This window comes from Erithacus rubecula (genome assembly GCF_903797595.1).
Source record: "Erithacus rubecula genome assembly, chromosome: 14".
Classification (NCBI taxonomy): domain Eukaryota; kingdom Metazoa; phylum Chordata; class Aves; order Passeriformes; family Muscicapidae; genus Erithacus; species Erithacus rubecula.
The window spans coordinates 799687-823211 of NC_136666.1; the positions used below are offsets into that span (position 1 = coordinate 799687).

The window sequence follows — 23525 nt, forward strand, 5'->3', positions numbered from 1 at the left end:
AGGAGAAATTATTCTAACATCATGCTGGTTTTAATACAAGCTCTTTTTGAAGACACATTACTATAATTTGATTTTTTTTTTTTTTTAAGAGCAATTCATTAAGTGCCAGTCATCCAGACTACCAGATACTCTTATCAGCCTGCTTAACATTGTGAAGTTCAATCTTTGGAAAGAATCCAGCTAACCAGGAGCCAGATGCCTATGAATATATTCTATTAAAATATCTTGGAAAGACAAGGATGTTTCATTAAAAGGACATTTGTAAATCACCAGGCTTGTCTAAAAGCATTTATTATGCATCTGGGCCCAGGCCTTCTAGGTTATGTGCTTTTGGCTCCTTGGATCAGACAACTGGTCCTCTGACCCTGACAGGAGATCACCTCAGCAAGGTTTTCATACAGAGAGCACACAGGACAGCAGGGCCCTTACCAACACTTCTGTGCTGGAAAAGGGACAGGACTGCTTAAATCTTAGTTTTGATCTATTCTGCACTTCAGTAAGAAGGACCCAAAGGACCCACAATGTCTAAATGACAAAGCTTCAGGACTGCTCACTGCTGTCCTGATGAGAATTCAACTGGTCATCCAGAGAGGACATAAAGCATTCAGAAATTCAAATCCTTATTTATTCTCAGAGTAATAAGCTTGTTTTGATGTTTTCCCTGAAATCACTAACTTCTGTCAGGACTTTTGCTAAGCCCTGTCCTGCTGTGTCACAGTTCCAAGTCCCAGGTGAGGACTGCAGCCCCAGGCCCTGTGAAGCAGGGGAGGGAGGGAAGCAGAAAGGGCAGAGTCCCTGCCAGTGGCTGGGCCATGGCAGCACAGAGCAGCTCCTCTGCAAGGAGCCCTGGCTGCTGCAGAGCTCCTCTGGGCAGGGCACACAACAGATGAATCTGAGGCTGGGCCACTCCTCTCAGGGGGCAGACATGGCTTCACACCAAGTTCCAGCTTTTGGAACCCTGGAAGCTGTTCCCATTGCTGCTGTCAGGCAGCTGATCCACAGCCCCAGGTACAGGCACTTCCAGCAGAGTCCAGCACGTGGAGCAGCATGTGTCAATGGCCCAGTGCTGGGCACAGGCACATTGTCACTGCCAGCACTGTGCCACACACACTCCACACCAAAGGGTCACAGCACTGGAACAAATGAACTGCCAAGAGCTGCTCAGGGCAAGGAAGTGAAAGCTTTGGTGTATATGGACATGACATCAGGTGAGAAATTTGTCTTGGCTCTAAGGAACTTCATCTCACACAGGAAATACTGTACAAACATCACAGCCATGCCACAAGTATTTTTATGCAGTCAGTGGCAGATGCGAGCACAGGGAAGGACACCAGGGGACAGAGCAGGTGGCAAGGAAGAGCAGGATGGAGGGACACATGGCACAGGACACACCAGAGCCAAGACTGGGCCAAGCAGAGCACAGGGAGCACCAGCACTCCAGATGTGCTGCTGCTGTGGGCTCAGTACCTCAGTGGGGCAGGTGTGAAGGGGCACCAGCACCCAGGGGCTTCTCACAAGGGCTACAGCAGCAGCCAAGGGGACTGCCAAAAACTGGCACAGAGGCCAGAGGCTTTCATTTGTGCTGCCACACAACATCCTGCACAACTCTGCTACCACACAGGACCTGACAGACACCTCCAAGTTCAGATTTGCACCACAACCACCCTAAAAACCCCCACAACTCTAACCCCCAAATTTATCCTACTCAAAGTCAAGATTCCAAATCAAAAATTCACCTTCTCAGTTTCTAGTTTAAGTATTCATCTAGACTATTTTACCAACAGGAACAACCATGGAATGTCTTAGTCATTACATGCTAATCATTAAAATGAAAAAAAAAAGAAAAAATCCTCCTTAGCCATTCACTAAACTCTATTTCTGCTTCAGACATAGCCAATTTAGACACTGGCAGACTTCACATGCACCAATCTGCCCCTCTGGCTCCTGAATCCATACAGCCAGTCCATGCTGTTTGGATAAATGCACAGGAGTGCTGTATGTGGATGACTGCAATTGCTAATATACTAATGCAGTTATTTTCCTGTACATACAGACTCTTGCAATTATTTACAGATTAATTTGTGCCATATGATATTACTTTGTTTATAGCTATGAGAATATTTAAATATGCCTTAGGCTGCCCTTGGGGCAGTTAAGGGAGGTTTGCTGAAGAGAATTCCAAGAATAGTTTTTATTTCAGCTCCAAGAGCCTCTGAATGGTGCTGGGACAGCACAGGGCAGCCACAGGTGCCCCACAAGCTGAGGGAGCTGCTTTGTAAGCATGTTGTCAGCTGCTATTGATTTTTATGACAATTCTTGAATTATGCTGAAAACCTGCAACACACATCAATTTATCATCCTACCAATGGCATGCTTTTAAACAGGCCAGTTTAATAAACCCCTCTGGCATACACACTATTTTTAAAGGCAGCTCAGATATTTTATTTTCTTTGCAAGAGTGAAAGGACAACGAAATTAGAAGGAAATCCTTGTCATCAAAATCACTTTGTACAAGAGATTCCTTCCAATCACAAGCTATTAAACCCATAAAATATTCTCTGCCTTGACACTAGTTCATCTCTATTGCACTGTATATCACACACTTCTCCAGCATGGACAGCTTTAATGCAGCTCAGCCCACTCCATTCAAGAAGCACACATCACTAAACTGACCCAACTACAGTTTCTTTTTCACTTTAAGAACCTTTGATCAGCCAAGCTCTGTAATTACTCTTAAGCATGGTTAGGGTGTCTGCTGGAGTGCAGGGCCATAGAGCAATTTTTTTTCCCCCCTCTCTCTAGGGAAAAGCACATCAATTGCTTTCAGCTAAATGCACTCACATATGAATATTTTAGTACAATTTAATGTTTCTGCACCAACCCCAAAGGAGCAGAGCATCAATTTGTGAACATAGTTTTCTTGGAGTTAAAAGCTACACTGGATAATGCAGGATGAAAGGGGTTGTCAATCCTCAGCTTTTTAGCAAGTCAGAGAAAGACAGTCTGTAAATTCAGTCCCAGCTGCATACAAACAGCTCTCTAAAGTTTGCCACCATAAAGCTACTTCTCAACAATAGTGAATTATCAGAGGAGATATTCCAAAAACAATTTCCTGAGCACAGTTGGTTTTCCCAATGCTATTCCCATCTGCTACCTACCCAACAGCCCCAACCATTTATACCATGCAGAAGGCACCTGCTGGTCTGTGCACAACACCCACAAACCTGATGTACAAATAACACATTCCTACAAAGCCCTGAGCTGAACAGAGCAGGAATCATGTACCCTGCTTTTGAGGAGAGAAACTTTGGTATCTCAATATTCCCTTCTATGTGCAACCAAGGAGGAAGTAATTTAGATCTTATCACTGATAAGCAAAGAGTAGAACACTTTTTTAGGAAAGTACAATCCAGAAAAGAGGAGTGACAATTCTCATGATGTCAAGGGAACTGATTAGTTTGTTCTATTGTTACTAATTTTAGGTAAGGACCAGAGAACAAAAAATAAAAATACTAGAATAAAATATGCCTTGTTTCACTTTCCTTCTGCTTCCTCACAAGAGAGTAAAGGGAAACAGCAGATAAACTAATCTGAACAAGCAAAGGATCCCTAAGAAAGCCATGGGAAGTAACACTTAAGGACAGTTAGCATCCACTTACTACAAAGAAATACAAAATACAGGAATTATGTCAGTGATGTGATTCTGTGCCTCTCCCTTCCTGTTACTCCCAAAGCAAGATGACAACTACTAAGTGCTCAAAAGCCACTCACTGCAGTGAAAGGGATGCTCAGTAAAATACTGGGCATAGAGAGGTTCAGACAGGATCCCATCCTCTTGCAGAAGAGGGGGAACAAGAATTTCACCCTTCTTGCACAGCTTTGGTGCCTTTCAAGTGAACCAACACCTCACTCCTCAGTGTCTCTGAAGCTGCACCTCCAGCATGCCTCTTTTCCCCTCATTATTACTGTGACAGTTGCAAATCTGAAGAATTTCAAAGAGAGGCAATCTATTACAGCCAGAAAGATCCTCTAGCATCAAACTGAGGCAGTGAAGCCCAGCAGATTCCTCCTGGCCATCATATCAGACCTACACTGAATTCCCCTCTGCCTTGCCCACCCGGGGCTTCTCTTCTGTGCACTCAATCCCATTTACAGCACAATCATTTAATCCACTGTCAATTATTACTACATCACCTATTTCTTGACTTGTGCCTTCCTGACTTTTCCACCTCAGTTTCTTGTCATCTATTAGTATCTGTCTATTAGTTTTGTATCCAATGCTGAAAGTAACAAGAGACCAGCAACTGAACATCTTAAAATAAAAAATAAAAATTTAAAAAAAGTAGTTTTCCAGCTAGGGAATCCTGCTGCAGAAACTGAGGCAGTTCTAGAGTCAGACCCTGAAAGAGCATGAATTTTAGAGAGTGAACATTTAAACTGAAGAGAATAAAGGTGAAGGACACCTTTCAGGCAGCAGCTGATCCTTCACAAGGTCAGGGGGTAACAGTACAGACACAGCTTACCAAAAAAAGCACCTCTCAGTGTCACTGAGGCTGTTCTGGGGACAGAACAGCAGTTCACTGAGAGATAACCCCAGCACAAGCCACCTTCCCTCCAAACCCAGGGGAAGGGTTTAATTAATCAGAACAGGCTGCAGGGGAGCACCTGGGAAGCCATGAGAACAGCTTGGGCATTCAGAGAAAGCTGCAGACCCAGGAGTGTGCCCAGAGCCCTGGGAATGCCCTTCCCAGAGCCCAGCTCCATCAGTGCCCTGGCACACAGCTCAGCCACAGACCCAGGGAAGCTTTAGAGCAAGTGCTCTCCTCTTCTCACAGGTCTGAGTTTATTGTCTGGCTGAACATCACACACATTGCACCACTACACACTGCTCTGCATGTCAGAAATGCTGCTCACTGTGCCTTGGGTAAGGGAAGCTCATACTGAACTAATAAATGAAGCAATCATTCCATTTACAAAAGTTTTAAAATAACTAAAAAAAAACCCCCACTTTTTACTTCCTTTCTTTTCTCCTCCACACCTGTTTGCTCTTGTTTCTTTCTTTGTGAATGTGAGAGAAAGAAATGGGAAGATTTTTACTGTGGAAATTAACACCCCTGACTATTTGAAATTTCTTACCTATAAACAGCAGTTACTCTGGGGTAATAGTGGTAGGCTTGATATCTGAAGGGAATTTAGAATTTTCTGACTGGATATACTTTACTTATATTTAGCAGAAGGAACTCATAGGAAGGATATTTTTATCCAAAACCAGCTAATTTGAACATTCTTACAAGGGCTTTTTCCTTAAACAGAAACTACATACAGTACTTAACCTGGTAATCAAATTTCACTTTTCTGCAGAACACCTGCATACAAGAAATACTGGGAAAAACTGACTTGTAATTGTAAAAAATATGCTAAAATGGTTGTCACTGATTAAAGACACTGAATATACTAAATTGCCTTTTTAATTAGGAAGAAAACATTTTATATTTTAATATATCCACTTATGACTAAAAATTTCCTTCCTTCCATCTCATCAAATAATACAAATCAGTCTTCTCTTTCATAAGACAGAATGTTCAAACAGGAGCTGCAATCACCTGAAATCAAGAGGTTAAAAAAAGGTACTAAGAGAAACAAAAATAATACACTGAATATTTCAACAACTGGACTAAAACTGTACAAAAGAAAAATTGCCAAAGCTCCAGTGAAAACCCAGCAATACGCATAAACAACATGAACAAAACCTTGAGGTTTAGCAGTCCAAGGCTACTTTGGAAGAGCAGATGTGCTGTGTAGAAGCAGAGCTCAAACAGACTCAAGGTGAAATCTGTGCTCTTTAATCAACTGCATTTTTCCATCACTGAAAATGAGCTGCAGTTGCTCCCTGAGTGGCAGTGGGGTTGTTATTTATACTTCAGCATTTGGGAACACTGCTGTGCCTGTCAGGGTTCTTGGGTTCTCTCATGCACTGTCTGGGCTGCACTCTTAAAAACTGGAGCCAGACACAGAATTATGAATGACCAATGACCAAAACTACCCAAATGTTCAGTTGAAGGCACAGGGAAGAAATGAGCAGTCCTTTCAGATCATGATCTCATCACCAGCAATGAGCACAAACCCTGATGCCACACAGAAAAAGCAGCAGAAGCACCTCCCCTCCTCCTGAGCTTGTAACTAACCCTTGTCCTTTGTAGTCTCCAACTGACCCAATTCCATATCCTGGAAAACAATGCATTCCAATCCTCCACTGAGACTGGCCAGGGCACTATTAATAGCAGTAAGAGCACACACTAAGATACTTTCCCATCAGAAGCCAACAGCTGCACAGGAGAACAAGCATGGCTCAGACTCCCAGAGTTTCTTGTGTCTCACTCTTCCCCTGCTTCAAACCCACACACCCAGAGGGCACACACCATGTCAACTCACAGCTGAGCACAGAACTCAGGTCTCAGCTCCTCTACCTGGCCACTGGTCAAACCTGCTTTGCAATTCTCCAGACAGAACATCACAAGCTCTCCTTGGACTGATGCTGAGCACATACAGGGAAAAGCAGCATCTTCTGAGAACTGCTAAAATAGCCAGTGTCATCTTGACCTGACCAAAAAAGCTCAGTTCTTCTTCAAGTCAACTCTATTTTCCACTGCAGAGATTAATTTTCTAGCTGAAATACCAAAAAGACAGTGAAGTAGAGTTAGGAATGTCAAATTAAGAATTTGCAGCTCTCAATTGCTTCATATTTAAGATGCCTATCCAGCACACTGAAAAATTAAAACCTCTAGTCAGCAACTCTGTGGGTTTAGTATCAATACAACTTGCACTTTCATTGCAATTACCATTTAATATTTTCTATATTTTTAAGGCACTGAATGAATATATTTTAAATCCAGACTAAATATCTGAAATGTGAAAGAAGAGGCAATATAATTTGGAGCACTCTGCACAACTCACTATTTAATAAACACTTGCTAAGAAGTGAGATGAGAGAAAAATGCATCAGCCTGCAGACAGAGGGAGGACCATGCAACTGTGCCAGTTCAGATCATTTATGACACCAGAGTTTACCATTCATTCCTGACTAAAGGCTTTTTAACAGTCCTCCAGAAGGGGACAATGACGACACTGGTGTGGTGCTGTGATGTGGCTTTATGTTCTTATGACTCTCACATGTTGCTATGGGCCCTCTGTGGCAAAAGACAGCATTGTGCCATCATCAAATACCAGCCTTTTTTGTTTCAACATAATTGTTTATGTGCCCTTGACTCTGGAAAGAATGTTCATTGTTGAGCCTTAACACACAAACCAGACTGAACTGTCTTCAAATTAATATTCTTCACCTCATTAATGGATAATTGGGTAGTGAAGAACTAAGGATGGTTAGTCTCATCTCAAGCTCTAAAAATACACACTTAAATTATACTTAGCTTATACCCTGGTAAGCAGAAAGAGTTGAGGTTGCTTTGTAAGGCACAGAACCTCCCAGTTTCCTTACACAGCAGAGGTTAATATCACTATCAAGATTTTGTGATGACCTTAGTCCTATCTTCTCAGAAGGAGTGTTTTGTAGCAGTTGACTATTATATAGATTTCCAGGTTTAAACACTAACATGCCTAGAAACAGCTCCACTCAGCCCCCAGGGTTATCATCAGATGGCTTCTGATGAGGCCTTCAAAAAAAGTGGCAAATCCCATCCACAACTCAGGACAGAAGAGATCAGAAGCACAAAACATCTTGTTCAAGAAAATCCAGCAGACAGAGCTGACAACAGAATCACGAGTTCCTGTCTTTATCCAAATATTACTCCATCCTGCTGGATGTATTACTAGAAAAAATAATGGTCATGGTTAGAATTTCTGAAACTAGCAGCAAAGGCAAAACATTTCAGGATCCTATCAAGGCTTTGAACATGCACTGCTTTTTAGCATTATTTAAATTATTACTATTTGGTAAATGCAGCAATTGAAATATGATGAGTTTCTCTACTAAGTTTCAGCTCACCCTTCCCTTCTGGTCCTGTGAAGCCATTAACAAGCAAAAAGTTGCTCCCTGGCTCTGTTGCCACACACAAAGAGCTGCTTACTGAGAGATGAAAGCTTTACTCCACCCTGGAGCTCAGTGTACCCCTGACAGACCATCACATCTCAGCAGGGGAGAGCTGAGGTGAGCTACATTTATTTGTACCTCCCTATTTACAGACACTCACACCTGCTTCATCTGCCTACAGCTTTCCTTGTGTGTCCTCAGGTCATCAAGAACAATGAAAAGTCTCTTCTGCACCACAGGAAGCCCCACACAGACACGAAAAGGCACAGAAATCAGCTCCCTGTGATACTGGGATGCAGAAGTAGCAGAAAAAGATATGCAGCATGTTACTGCCCAATATCAAGCCACTCAGAGAACATCCTTCTTGGTATTCCACTATACAGCAGCCAATCTGTAGATTACTCCTCTCTTAAATTTCTTGCACTTACAAAACTTTTGCTTTGACTGTACTGCAATAATCCAGTAACAGTTACTAAAAGTTTCTTTTAAAAATCATCACCTGAAAAAAAAAACCCAGAACACACAATTGCAAGAGATCAAGCCATGGATTGATATAATTTTATATCAGTAATGACATATTTTAGCATATCAATGCCAGCTGCTAGGAAGCTAAAAAAGCTTCAGGCAGCTATGAAAAACTGCAGTATGCAAACTCCTGACAAAGCTGTGCCAGAACACATCCCACTGACCCAAAGGAGAGATTTTTGTCCCAGCTTGCTTCTGTCATTTTATAAACAAACACATTGTCAAGTGACAGTACCAGAGTAGGCACACTGCTGTTCCTGCTAGGTCTGGAATTAAGACTCAGCTCATCTCTAAGTGCTTGCTCTGAAGGAAAAACCATGCTAGAAACCACCCCAGCTCTATGATGAGAGGTATTTCCATACTTACTGGTGCTACTATTTTGCCTGTCTGTCCAACTTGCATGTCATTAGGAACAAAGCCAGCATCAACAGCTGCACGGGAAGCTCCAACTAGTTGAAAGAAAATATTTTCAATGTTTTCTTTTAACATATTTGTGAGCCAAATTTATATCACCATAAAAGCCCATGTATTTTACTGAAGAGTCCCACACTCTAAGGGCACGTATTTAAAAACTTCCCTCTTAAAAGCTCTTATGGTAATCCCTCTCTATACCACTAGCTAAAAACTTCCAAATACTAAGTGCTAATGCACTTCATAAGCAACAGGAAATCCCTACTCCCAGCAGCAAAGGGCCATATATTTAAAACCAAGGATTTCAATCTGGCATATTTCCATGATTTTTTCTTGTTGCTTTGTCAAAAGAAGATTTTCCCATAAATGCCTTTCCAAAATGTTCCTTCAAGTCTGAATGGAACATATGTGGCATCTTGTATTGCTGTGAATCTCAAAAGTCAGGCATGGCAAAGAAAAATAACAAAGTAAACTCAAAAATGCCATATGGACATTTAGTTAGCAAAACCACCAATTTAAAAACTAGGCCAATCATGTAAAACTATAAATGTGAATGCTAAAATTAATGGAGTTAAAACATGAAAACAAAAAGTTTCTCCTTCTTTCCCAACCTTTATACAAAATACTTTACTGAAACATTGTATATGGTTGATCTTCTGTTAATACAAAAGGACAGAGCCATTCCAACTAGGACAATGTGAGTGGGATTCTCTAAAGAAGCAGTAGAAAAGATGTATGCAGAAAGTACCAGCTCTTCAAAATGAGCTAAGATAATTTCACTTTTTGCTTGAAAGCTTCTGTTCTGGAGATTTGAGAAGCACAGGGAGTATTACAGGTCAGTATTTTGCTTCAGGTTGACAAAACTTCATCTCTTACTAAACTAAGAGTATTTTAACCATTTGATAGAGATATGAAAATGAAAGACTTAAGATGAATTCTGGTTTTAATATGACCTGTTCACATATAATAAACAAGGTTTAAAAAAGGAGGAAAACAAGTTTACCTGCAGCATGCAATTGATCCGCAAGTTCATACAACAACTTAAAATTTTCACCACTCTTCAAGCCCCTCCCTTAAAAATTAAGAACAAAACATGATCAAGAAAGAAGAACATGTGGTTCAAGATTTTTTTTCTGTCTATGCACATTTTCTGTATGTGTACTAGCATTTGCAAAGACTCAAAGATAACCTTACATATGGTATTTTTGGATACATTACTAACTAGTATTTAATATTTGGAGATTTAGCTTTTGTCTTTGCCATTAATATTTCATATGTATAAACCAACACCACTCTGTCTTGTTTACTTCCTGCACACAGCACCATCAAGGTCATTCTCCAAATTCAGGGAAACAGCATTTTTTAACTAATTTGTGCTCCCTCTGCTGGTTTCAGGAACAAAACACTCTAGTGGGATTAGTAAGAAATCACTTTAGCTGTAGGCACACATTAAAAATCACAGTCCATCACTCGATACCTAAGGAGCAGAATACAATCAATAAAGGTTTAAAAATCATTAAGGCCATTACATAATAATGTTCAGACTGACTGACTGATTAGCAGTAATTTTAAACATGATAAATTTCCATCTAAAAACCACTTCATATTGCTAAAATCTGAAGAGGCTCACCAAATATTAGTGTTCTCACACAGCCTCCCAGCACATGCTAAATTCACGTTTTACCTCTTTACAAAATCCCCACGTTGAGTGCTTGCCCTGTGGAATATTTCAGAGTTACATCATAATCCCTTTTTTCAAATGTATCACATTACAGCATTGTGCTACAGATATGATTTACCAAGAGGCACCATAGTTCAGTGCAAGATCAGAGATTTTAAGTGACCCACTCACCCCCTGACACAACCACTTTAGCACTGGTGAGCTCCGGCCGGTCGCTCTTCGTCAGCTTCTGCTCGATCCACTCCGAGATGCCGACGGGTGGTGGAGGGGTCACTGCACCACACGAGCCAGGCACCCAGCAGGAAAATAAGAAAGCATGTGTTTTCAAGCTGAAATCTGAGCTCAGGCTGAATTCAAAGCTCATTCCATGACCAATTCTGCCACAAGCTTTTGTTGAGTCTCGGCAGTCGCTCCTGCTCCGAGTACTGAGGCTCACCAGGAGTTTGTTTAGGGAACCTCCAGTACAAAGTGCACTAGAGGGAATTGTGCTGTACAAGTGTGACACACTGCTACCCACCCAGCAGAACTGGTGTGAGCAGACAAGTGCATCAGGCAATGCACCAACAGTGCAATGCACTAACTCCAGTGATGTCTGACTTCTACCATCCACAGGCCTTAGGAAACACAGGATGGCTCAGAGGGACTAAGCCACAAAGCAAAAGGCCCACAGTGAAAAACAGAGCTCACCAATAGTGGAACAGGCTAGTTGTGAAATCTCCACCTGTGGAGACTCTCCCAAAGCCTGACTGGACACAATCCTAGGCAACCTGCTCCATGGAGCTGGACTAGGCAATCTCTAGAGATCCCTTCCAACCTCAACTACTTTGTCCTTCTGTGACTGGATTTCTCAATTCAATATCAGAGCTACATTGGCTTCATTAAATTGTAAATTAAACTGATATAGTTAAAACTCATCCAAAACAACAACTGAGTGTTCTCAAATCAATTTAAACTGCCACAAATTTAGCTTGATGATGTAACGACCTATCTCAATCGCAATATGATTAAACCAAAACTGCAGAAAGTCAAACACTTCTATTTTTGCTCAGTCTTGTTTTGAAAACCAATCTGGTTATTCAAACAGCTGGAACTTGTCTGTCCTTAAAGTTTCAAGACTGCAATGGCAGAAGTTTAGGCAGTGAGTGGAACAAGCACGGATTTCAGCACAGATAATGTCCATTTCTGGCCAAAGAAAAGGAATAGATAATTCAGATTATGCAGATAATCCATATCTCCTCTTCCCAGACACCACTAAAAAGTGCAAACACTGTAATTAAAAGTATAAAGCTAACATTTATAACTTTATTACCATCAGTTTGCTTGACAAATACCCCCACAAAATTTTACCATGCAGTGAGCAAAACTAGCTCTATTAAATAAAACAGCATCCCAGAACAAATACTCACACTTTTCTACACTGGCACTACCACCACTCGCTGGTGCAGCCTCAAATGAAGTTCCCCGTACAGTAAACACTTTGATTGCTTCATCACACTGCACAGTGCAAATAATATTTCCTAAAAAAAGCCACATCAAAAATTTAAAGATTATCAGACATACTGTGCTTTAAAAAAAACAAATAAAATTAGCATCAAAACCTCGTTAGCAATTGTACTAGAATATGCAACATCCATCAAGGTGCTTCCCAAAATTGCAGTTTGAGATTACTAAAACTTAGCACTTAATAAATAGAGATTACAAATACTTTAATTTACATTTTAACCCTGTGTTTCTAAAGTATGTAAATAAATTCTTTATTTTTAATGGGTACAAACCATTCAGATTATCTCTTATGGATGGGCTTTTAAATTTCAGAAGGGATAAAAAAACAACTTTGAAAATAAAATGAATGAATAATGAAAAAATGAATAAAATGAAAATAAAGAATGTCTATAATTCAAAGTAGATCTTTTATCCTGTTGCATGAATGCATCAGAACTGAAGACAATGAGGCCTCCCCCAACTATCTGTGGGACTGTGTTTCTCTCTATAATAAAATACAATACTTCACACTGGAGGCTGCAGGGAATGCTAAAAAAAAAAAATGCTGCAACATTTTTCTAAATAAATTATTTATAAACAAAGTCATTTTGAAACTGTGAATTACTGGGAAGCAACTTAAAAGTGCAGCACAAAACCACATTTTGGTACCATAACTCAAAATGCAATACCCTGCTGGTACGTGTGGTACAACCTTTACAGTAAAATTAAGAAACACAAGCTAATGAGCTCATATCTAAAATAAAACAAAGTGTCAGCCAAGCATTACAGAAACAAGACTGAAAAAAATAAATACAAATTAAGTTAATTAAATATTATAAATAATTTGTTCAATGTCTTCATAATTAGAAAAAATAACCCTGTGGTAGCTTAAATCAGAAGTAATGCTAGTACTATTAAATAAAGCTGGACAATTAACCTAATGTCTCACTCTTTCCAAAATCTGATCAGAAGAGCATTAACAAATACAGTGCACAGAAAGGATGTGACCAAATCCTGTTCCTTGAGGTGACAGACCTGGGTTTGACATGCTGCCACCAAAGCCCTTGCAATTATTTGCCTTCTCACACAGGGAGAATTATGTCCATCCCCAGACTTCATTTTATATGATTTATTTTATATTAATCACAGGAATTGAGATTGTAAAGTGAAGATTCCTATCATATTTCAAAGTTTTAACAACAGGATCATTTAGAAAAATTAGCAGTACTGCATTCTTCACTGGACAAATAGCACACAGCTTTTGTGATTACCCACCTGCATAGATAGTTCTCACAAAAGTATCTGGGGACTTAATTTCAATAATGTCAGAAACAGGGGCAACATCAAGTTTGCCAGCCACTCTGGGAATAAGATTCTAGAAGTTAGAGATAAAAAGTTAGCAAAGTAAATACTGAGTAAAATGTACATGTCAGTAAAAGAACACTGCTGACCTGATTTTAGCTTCATATAATGCTGTCTCTAAGACATACAGAACTAAGATTTTTGAAGGGCTACTTATGTAGCTTTAGCAGCCAAATAAAACCCCATTACTGTAATAACATTAGACATTTTATGAGACTTACTGTAAGTAAACCCTTAATTCAATGTCTTAAATTAGGAGACTTATTTGCTTCAAATATTCTAAAACTGAATATAGATGCCATTTACTCAGAAAATTGACAGTTATGGATTGCTGAGCTCTTGGCACTTCAAGGGGAAAAAAAGGTGCTTTTGGAAGTTAGATGCCAGAAATTTTAGGGAAAAATCCTGCACTCTTCCCTCCAAAGCAAAAAAAAAAAAAAAATCATTTTATATTAAAATATATATCTTCTTGCTCCAAAATTTATTCTAGAAAATTTAGTACCTTTAGGAGCAGGAAGAAGGACACAAAGTGCAGCAGAAATGATGAAGAAATCAGTATTATGATGATTGTTTGCTTTTTGTCTGCCTCTTAATCTGGTACAAGAAAAAAGGGCCAGTTCTGAAATCTTCACTCACACGAAGCACTCAAAAATGGCAGTGTAAGCTTTAAAGCAAAAGCCATTAACTCCTACTATGACACTGCAGTTTAAAAGAACAAAAAATAAATTTAAAAAACCTAAGGCTTAAGATCCATAAAGATTTCTCTTAGCAGAAATGCAAGCATATGGATTGGTATTGATTGAAGTGAAAGCAGTCAGATGGAGGCTGATGTCACTACCCATACAATTTCTGAAGGATCCTTTTTCTCTCATTTAGCTGCACCAGTGTTGCCCAGATTCTTAGTACTGAGGTTCTCCATGTACTTGTAAACACAGTCTTAAGAACAAAGTTTTAAGAAAGTGTATTTTCATTAAAAACCATCTTGACTGGGACACAATCTGTGTTATTTATAGATGTTTACAGACATTTCAATGTACATGACTTGTATCACAGATGCAAACCCACTCGAAAAAAAGTTTGCTCCCAATAGGTCTGCACACTTTCATTTCAACATGCAAATAACAGATTTTTCATCTTGATTTGTTGTGCTTTTCCTTACAATTTTCATGCTTTCAGATCACTTATTCTTGTTGGCCTCATTGTACATTTTGCCTTGTGTCCATAGGTTACCACTGAATATTTCTTCTACGCTATTTTTTTTTCACATCAGCTCATAAAAGAACTCAAACATGAATCATGAAATCTAACTAATGACCTCTTCATCAAACTGCTGTAAAATAGTTTGCAAAACTGTCCATGGCTGATCTCTCTCAGGCCCTTGATTCACACTTACATATAGCAGTGTCTCTTTTCTTCAAGAACTTTTTGATGCTCTTTTATCTACTTACCTTCCCAAAGGCAGACGCTCCAGCACAAATGTGGGTGTAATTAAATTTTTTATGGGTTTCCACAATCAAGGGAGTCAGCTCCTCTGAAAATAAAAATACATTGCTCAGAATTTACTATCTACTTTTTGATCAAAAATAAGAATACACATATAAATTTCTTTTGTCAATAAGTAAGAACAACTCTCACCTGCTAGAAATCCCTTGTACACATCATGCTGAGCCACGAGAACTTTTGCAACACCCTGCACTTTGCTGAGTTCTGATGCTACCTGTGATTGCAAGTGAATTGTTATTAGTTTGTGTTTTAACAGGTAAATATGTAACAAGGGAGTCCCCACTGCAAATAGCTCACAGCCTATAGATTAGTAAAACCAGCACCAAAAGTACATGAATTTCCAAATCAGAACAAAGCTGAATGGAATAAAATGTACATTTTCTGAGCCACAGCATAGTACCTTATGGAATAATGAAAATGAATTTGTGAATAAGAGAGCAAATCAAACTGAGCAAAACTCGCCTCCTGCATGCAAGACTCCACACTGATCCCTGCATTTCTCACAGCAGCCAACAACAACCCTGGAGGATTACTGCTCAGTATTCCAAAAATCACCAAGAAACCAATCCCACTTACTTTCAGATCAGTCAGCATCTACCACATGAACAAATACCAATGTACAACGCTGCTGTGATTTTTGTCCAAATTCTAGGAGCAACCCTTTGTTTGCATCTGACTTTTTGCCTACTGAAGCAATGTGTATTTTCAATTTATATTTATGCATTTTTTTCGTTTGAATTGGCACAAGTGAAGTTGAAATGATAAAAGGGTTACTCCAGATCAGAGAGAAGAGGACTGACAGCGAGGTCTGGAGACCACATGCATCGTCCGAGAACCAGCGGAGTTTTACTGAGTTTGATGAGTATCAGTTTACCCTCAAAAATTAACAAAAGGAAATAAAGAAAAAATCCCTAATAGCTGTTCCAGAAGATCTGTTTGAGTCACTGGTTCTCAAATAAAAATCTCTAAACCTTCATTTGTAATAAAATACTTTTTCCCACCCTAACATACAGACTCCATGTATTTAGCATTAAAACAAACAAAACATTCGCAATCATTTTTCTCCTATGCAAGTGCATAGAATAAGGAAAATTAATGACACACGTCAGGCAATTCTTTCTTTTTTTCGTTTTGATTTTCTTGATTTAGATAAATATTTGCTTCATCTCAAACACTTGAATAGTTACTGAGGTTTCTCTACCAGTTTGTGAGTAAGCTGCTCCAAGTTTGCCTTCTTCATGAGATACACGTTGGTTTCAAAATAACAATTCAAGAACAGTATGTAAACACTGGGCATCGTTTTTTGTACTTCTACTGCTCACACAATACCAAGTCATGCTGGAAAAAAAGTGCCACCTATGTACTAACTACATTGTCTCCAAAACTGGCACATAAAAGCTACACTAAAATACACAGCTAACATACAAGGAACTTTTTACATACACGAGTTGTGTGATAAAGTCAAGGAGCACTGATTTCAGAATTTCAGGTTACAAACACTCTCCATACAACTAGTGATTGGTTAGTAAAGGCAACTTGCTCAAAAGCCCAGTTTATCACTGTTGTTTCACTTCTGCTGGTTTCCATTTAAACAAACACAAGCTTCTTTCCAAGTTCTTAGCATTGCAATATTTGCCATTAAAATCTTACAGAGATGTGTCTTTTTTAAAAGTTAAGTGTCCTTTAGTCCTATAAAAATTTGCTTGCTCAAGCATGTAAGACCTGCTATTGATACCGTCCCCTGTGAAATGAAATCTATATCTCCATTTTCTCTTTAGAAGAGAAGCAGTTCCAAGTGCAGGACTCTCCTGGCACGGTTTCTCCTCACTACAGATTATTCTCTAGGCTGCCCAAGTATTGTTTCACTGCGTTCTTTATTCCCTTGTACAAAACAGCATTTCCTACCTTGTCACAGCTGGTGCCAGCCACCAAGCAGGAGACGTCCCCTCCCAGGCGCCTTGCGGCAGTGATGGCATTGAGGGTGATGGGGCTCAGGGACTCGTTGTTGTGCTCTGCTACCACCAAGGTGCTCTGGCACCTCCGCAGCACCGCCGCCTGCAAGGGAGGGACAGCAGCTGGAAACCTGGCCCTGAAGAAAAACTGCTCCTCTGAGCAGCCCAGGCTTCACCAACCCAGCACTGCACAAACCCCAAACACTGCTGACAAACAAAACAGCCTCTTCTAGACAGTTTTGATAAAGAAATACACAGAGTGATAGTAAAAAGCAAACCCGCTTGGCTTCAGCCTGTCTGCAACGTGCTGTGCTTAACCTGAAACTCCACAGGAAAATACTGAACTAAACTAAGAAAAGCATTCTAACACATTACATTCAAGCTCAGTTGATCAATTTAACCAAGTACCTTAAAGAGTGAGGATTAGACAACCAAGAGTTGCAAATAAATATTTACTTGCTTTTCTAGGGTGGTTCTGTGGCAGTGTTTTATAAGTTTTAAATAAAATCTAGCTACAGAACCTACTTTTATATTTAGATACATTTAGAGGCAAAATTTTATGCAGTGGCTGGATGAAAATAAAGCAGCAGGGGTTCACAGCCTGAAAACACACTAGGAGAAATTTTTTATAGGCATCAGGTTCATTTTTCCCTCTTTTCATTTAAAACATTTGAGCACTTAGTCTACCACCACAATTTAATTGTCCTTAAATAATAATTTTGACCAATTCACCATCCATACACAAACCTGAACTTCTAAAGCAACAATGAAAGAAACCAAGAAGATAGAAAAAAAAGTCAAAAAGCTGTCATAAAACCAAACCAAAATATTCTAAATTCTGAGACCTTCCTCTCTAATATTGGGCTGTATGTGTGAAAAGCATCATTCCTCCAAAACTAATACTAGGGTAGGAAAAACATTTTGGATGGGAATATTGTCTCTCAAGTATTTGTTTACCCTACGTAAAGCCCAACTCAAGATTTGAATTATAATCAGTGTAGGATGGAACACATGGAAAACCAAGTAAATTCATTAATATAACCAGGGACCAAACACTAGCACAACTCTGAAGATGCACAGCCAAACACTACTTTTTAAACTCACATTCCAACTCCATTTCCCCTCATGCCAAACATAGACTTGCCTACAACTTGAAATAAAAAAAAATATTCAGAAAATATGAGAGGCTAAAATAAGCATCTGGACTTCAACCCCACAAAGCCTACTAATACACTGAATTTCAAACACAGAAATCAAATCCCAAGGACTTCCCTGAAGCTAATCACAGTGCACAAAGAAAAACACAAAAATAAGTTTTTTGCAGAATCTGGAACATAATTTGTCCTTTTGATTAAAACAGTAAGGATTCTTGTATAAGTGCTCTGCATTTAAAATCTGATGCTTAAGGTTACTTGCTGTGATTAAATATTCTAAGTTCCTTTGAAACCAATTGCCAGTAACAAAATATTTACTGCCACCACAGATCAGACGTTGTATTTTTGATTATGTTTCATACATCATTTGCAATAAAAGTTAAGAAATTTTAGTTACCACTTGAAGAATAAATCCATGCTTTTGTGGCAAAAAGCCCATTCTCCAACGATTTACAGTTGTGTCATGGGGTAAAGTGCACCATAGTCCTGAAAAATCCTCAAGTTTTAAGGGAGACACACGCATTTTAAACACATACTTATTTCTGCCTACATTATCAATTTTTCCCCTAAATAAGCACTGCACCACCAGCACTATCATTCTGTCAAACAATTCTAAAATAAACTGAGAAATAATTGTTTTTTAGCCAAAATGAATATGAGCAATGTAAGTTGCTTGAGCACACTGGCTATTACAGAATTAATCAGGTATTATTTCTAAACCAATAATCCCACATTTTATATTTGTGGGAATGTACACAATATGCACACCAGAGGGTTACTTCATTGATGACATTTCTAAACATAAAGACAAAACCAGATTCAAAATAAATTTAAAGTCACATTATATATTATGGGTAAAAAAGATTATGGGATGACAAGATTGCTATGAGAGTCTGAATTTTATATACTAAGACACATTAAATAATTTTCTCAATAAACAAAATCAAACCAAACTGACTTTTGTTTGTTAAAATAATCTGCAGTAAAACCAGAGGGTAATTCATGCAGTCATGTGGTCCTGAAAGCTCAGAACCTGCAATGAGTCAATGACAGGACAGGCAATTATTCTGATGCAGTTACTGTCCAGCTGCACAGACATCATTTCTGCACTTGGGCAGGATGTCTACTTTGAAGCCCAAATAAAATAGGAAGGTAGAGAATAAACCTAACCAGCTGGCAGAAGAAAAAGAAAGCACAAGGAATAAGACAGATTGATCAAACTATTGAAAACAATGCCTTAAGAAGGAACAGCACTCAGTGCTTGTGCCATGGGAGGTTCCTGGTGAAAACCAAGCTCTTGAAAACCAGGCTCCCCACAGAAATCACATGTAGATAAAAATCCCACCTGCTGGAACCAGAAGCTGGGAGTTTTGAGCTTTCTGTGCTTTCTGACACTGGAGAACACTGCTTTTGACTTAAGGCCTTGGAGAAGGCTTCCAGCTTGGAGTGATAAAATTAGAATCACAGGTGTGCAGTTAGAATAGAAGTGTGTGATTTCACATGGGGAAGGGTTTTGAATTTAGGATTTTTAAAACATAGTAATAAGTATGAAACAAGAAGGAAGTTTTTGGATGTTGTCTCTTTTTGTCTTCAAGATTTCAGGTAGTAGTTTTTAGGTGGATAGTCAGTGCTGCACTGCGAGTCACAAAAGTTTAGTTATTAGGTCAAAAGTACAAATAATATAGGTGTTAGTTCTTTATTAGACTATTTAGCTTTTAAAAACCTTGTAACTAGCTAAATTCACCTCCATTTTACTCACTTTTAGCTGGTAGCTAGAAGTATTACAAAACTCTCTGTACTTTAGATAATATTTAATAAGCAACCAAGTCTGAACACAAGAAATTCGTCTCCTTTGTGTTTTAAATCCTAACTTTAAGTAAAGACAAAAGAAAATAAAAACAATTAAGTGGTGCAATTAACCCATTTACACACACCAACCTGGGCAACTGAGGAGCTTCTGCAGCATGACAACATGCCAGCAACAGGGAGACAGAACTGGGAAGTTTCTTTTCCTCAGGTTTAGGTCTAAAACACAGCTAGACCCCTACAGAAACATCTGCATTTCCTCTCTGGTGGAAACCCTGGACAGTGACTCCGTTTATACCAAAACTAACATTTGTGAATGAAAACCACCCAGATTTTCCAACTTCCCCTTCTCTCCCCAGTATTTACTGTAGAGCAAACTTGGCCTCTGACTTCCAGATGTCTAAATGTTGCTAAGATTAACTCTGATGTGCAGTATTAATCAATTAAGCCAGTTGCAAAATAGCCATGGATTCACTGAACTGATTGTCTCAAGTTTCCCCAAAGCAGTGCTTTGCCCCCCACTGAGAAACCATCAATATTTCCCAAGCAGAGCACAAAAAATGTAACTACAACATGTGGATTTCTAGGCTTCAAATAAAATACTGGATATTGGTCACTGCTACTGTCATAGCAGAGCATCAGCAATCTGGGCACATCCAGCACACAAAGCCACTGCAAACTGAGCATCTCTTGGTCCTTCAGCACACAAGTCCAGCACCTCTTCAATACAGATTTGTTGCTTGCATGCTAAAAAATACTTTTATCCAGAGCTGGAAAAACCCAGAGGGGAGTGTTTAAATGCTTGCTGGCTGCTGGGTGGGATTGATGTGCAGCATCTGTGGCCTCTGCTGGCAACAGTGGTGGCTAACTGCCTGCAGCCTGCTCCAAGGACACTCATTAATAACACTGGAATTAGGAAATCAGATCTAACTAAAACATGTGGCAGGCACAGCAACACAAGATGGCTCAGCCAAAATCCTGTTCCAAGAAATGCAAGAGATGCAGCAGGTGAATTCTACATAGCCCCATGCTCCAAATATGCATGAATACAAAACAGGGTGCTAGAAACTTCACCTGGGAAAATGAAGTTTGTCTCCCTTTAGAAAAAACACTGGAACTTACAGGAACAAAACCAAAACAAACATTCACAAGGCACAGCACCAAACAACTGAACCTCCTAAAGTATCTCTAGAGCTGATCTTCTTAGCTGTAAAAGCAAACTGGGCAGAAGCTAAAATTTTAAAACTGCTTGTTAGGAATTCTGGATCTCATGAAGAACTGGGCAAAGTTCCCAAGAAGGAAACCCAGGAACTAGAAACTGGGGTATTACTGAAGATAAGGGCTACATTCCTAAACAACAAAGCAATGCCTAATCCTAGTCATGTAGCTATAAAACTTTAAACTAATAAATTTGGTAAACTCAGGGAGAGAAGGGAACTCCTGCAATAAAGCATATACTTCTAGAACCTCTCTACAGACCCAGCTACAAAAGAGGTCTAAGCAACAGCTCTATAACTCCAGGGATTACTAATAAGAAAAACAACACTAAAGGCACCTGAATTAAAAAGGAGCTATAACTGCAGCAAAGAACAGCAACAAAAATATACAACCACTTCACAAAAAGGATTTTGCAATCATAATAAAGACTTAACCTTACAAAGGGATTGAAGCAGCAAGAGAAAGATGTCATACACAATAAACTTCTCCAAGTACACTCCTTGCAAACCATTAATAAAAATCAACAAAGCTATTTTGAAATACACACAACACTGAGTGTATTTCAACACAGTAAACTCCCTGAATAGCTTATTCCCACCCCGGCACCAACTTTTTGTGCACTTGCAGCCTCATTCCTCCTCAGTACTCCCTTAAGTTATACAAAAGTCCAACTTTCCTTCCTGCTCGTATTTCACAGGTTTCTCTCAACTTCTCTCTATAGACTCCACTCACTGTAAGTGTTAGCAGTGTAAACTTTGCACTTTTCAAAAAGTGAACCCAACTGTTTGTTTCACTTCTGTCACAGACTACATTGTTACACATACACAGATCTGCACACAATGTTTTACTGGCTTCATTTTATAAAGTTACTGGTTTAGATGTGCACGGCTGACAAGCAAGGAGCTGAACTCACGAGTGCAGATCACGAATCTGAATTGTGCAGTAAGCACGTGAGTAAAGTACTATTTACACAGCAGCACCATATGATTCAGACATGAAGACCTTTGCTCTACAAAGCCTGCAGCCTAACAACAGCTGAGACATGCCCGTGACTGTAACACGTAGAATTATCTGCTTAATTCAATTATATCCCACCTAGTCTACCTTTGCTCACCTTTTAAGGTATTTCATCACCTGAAATTATTTAATACATGCATAACTACTGTTTTAGAGCTGTACTGACCTGCAATAGCTGTAAAAGCCTTGGAAAGCTCAAAAAGAAACTTGTGATATTTAAAGTTGTTTACGAGAGCTATTTATACACAATTCTAACGGAGAGGGTATCTCCTGATGCACAATAAGAGACTGAGCAGATATTCGGGACACCTCCCCAGTCATCTACTCCAATTAACCTTGAGTTCACCTAGACCTTGGTAACACAGCCACAATGACACAGCGAGCAGCCAATGGCCTCCGAACGGCCAGCACTGCTCCCGGCTGAGCAACACGAAGGTCAAACTGCAGGAGCAACAGGAGCTTTGTGTAAGTTACACCCACGGGCTGTGAGAATTGAGGCAATCACATTTCTGCACACTTCTGCTCAGGTGGGACTGAGAAACGCCGGGTTAACCTGCAAAACCGCAGAAAGCCTCTCTTTGACTCACAAATATTTTTCTAGTGTTCTTAAGAGTTTACAGTAAACTTAAACTTTAGAAAACTTTAGAAGTCTTTTCCACCTGTTGCTCAGCTTGTCCTGCTGGAGGGTGGATGCGAGCGAGCGCTCCCAGAAGTTCAGGATTTCCCTGATGCCTACGACAGCCTTCCACACGGGACAACAACTCAGAGTCCTCGACTCGTGCCCGCCGTGACCGCCGGACAGGCGTCCGAACACCCTCTGTCCACTCGGAAACTTTATTTTTAACAGGCAGAGCGGGAGAGGAGTCCAGCGGAGGAGTCCGAGCCCAGCGGCGCGGGGCGCTCGCCTCTCAGACACCCCCTCGACCACCGCTGCCGGGCGGGAGGAGCTCGGCCCCGCGCCCCGCCCGCGCCCCCTTCGCCCCGCGGGGCAGGGCCGGGCGGCGGGAAGGCCCCGCTCGGAGCCAGGGGCTCGCCGCGCCCGCCCCGCACTCACCGCCCGCCGCAGCCGCTGCGCCGCCACCGCCCGCAACATGGTTCCGCCGGCCCAAGCGCCCCGCTCTCGCGAGACCCGGCCGGCCCCGCCCCGCCGCCCCATTGGCCCGAGCGCCCGCCAATGCGCGCGGAGCGCAGCGGAGCTGAGCCCGCACTGCTGGCTGGGCTGGGCGCTCCGTGCGTGCCCCGCTGTGTGCCCCGCTGGCTCCAACTCGCCCACTGGCACCGCACAGCCGGCTGGGTGCCCCAGCACCGCCCGCCGTCCCCCCGCACAGCCGGCTCTGGCTGTGTCCGCCCGGGCTGTACCAGTGAGT

The 23525-nt window shown here is 40.5% G+C and overlaps 1 protein-coding gene across 1 annotated transcript in view; it reads right to left on the bottom strand.

Annotated features, from left to right (window-relative positions):
- ETFA (electron transfer flavoprotein subunit alpha) overlaps positions 1-23323 on the bottom strand; it is a 29212-nt gene extending 5889 nt beyond the window's left edge. The window contains exons 1-9 of the mRNA XM_079318281.1: positions 23213-23323; positions 16917-17066; positions 15144-15225; positions 14957-15039; positions 13422-13521; positions 12071-12181; positions 10836-10937; positions 9987-10055; positions 8939-9021 (exon numbers count right to left, since the gene is read on the bottom strand). Coding sequence (XP_079174407.1) covers positions 8939-9021; positions 9987-10055; positions 10836-10937; positions 12071-12181; positions 13422-13521; positions 14957-15039; positions 15144-15225; positions 16917-17066; positions 23213-23314 — 882 coding nt within the window. The 5' untranslated portion in view covers positions 23315-23323. The remainder of the gene's footprint in view (positions 1-8938; positions 9022-9986; positions 10056-10835; positions 10938-12070; positions 12182-13421; positions 13522-14956; positions 15040-15143; positions 15226-16916; positions 17067-23212) is intronic.
- Positions 23324-23525: the final 202 nt, after the last annotated feature.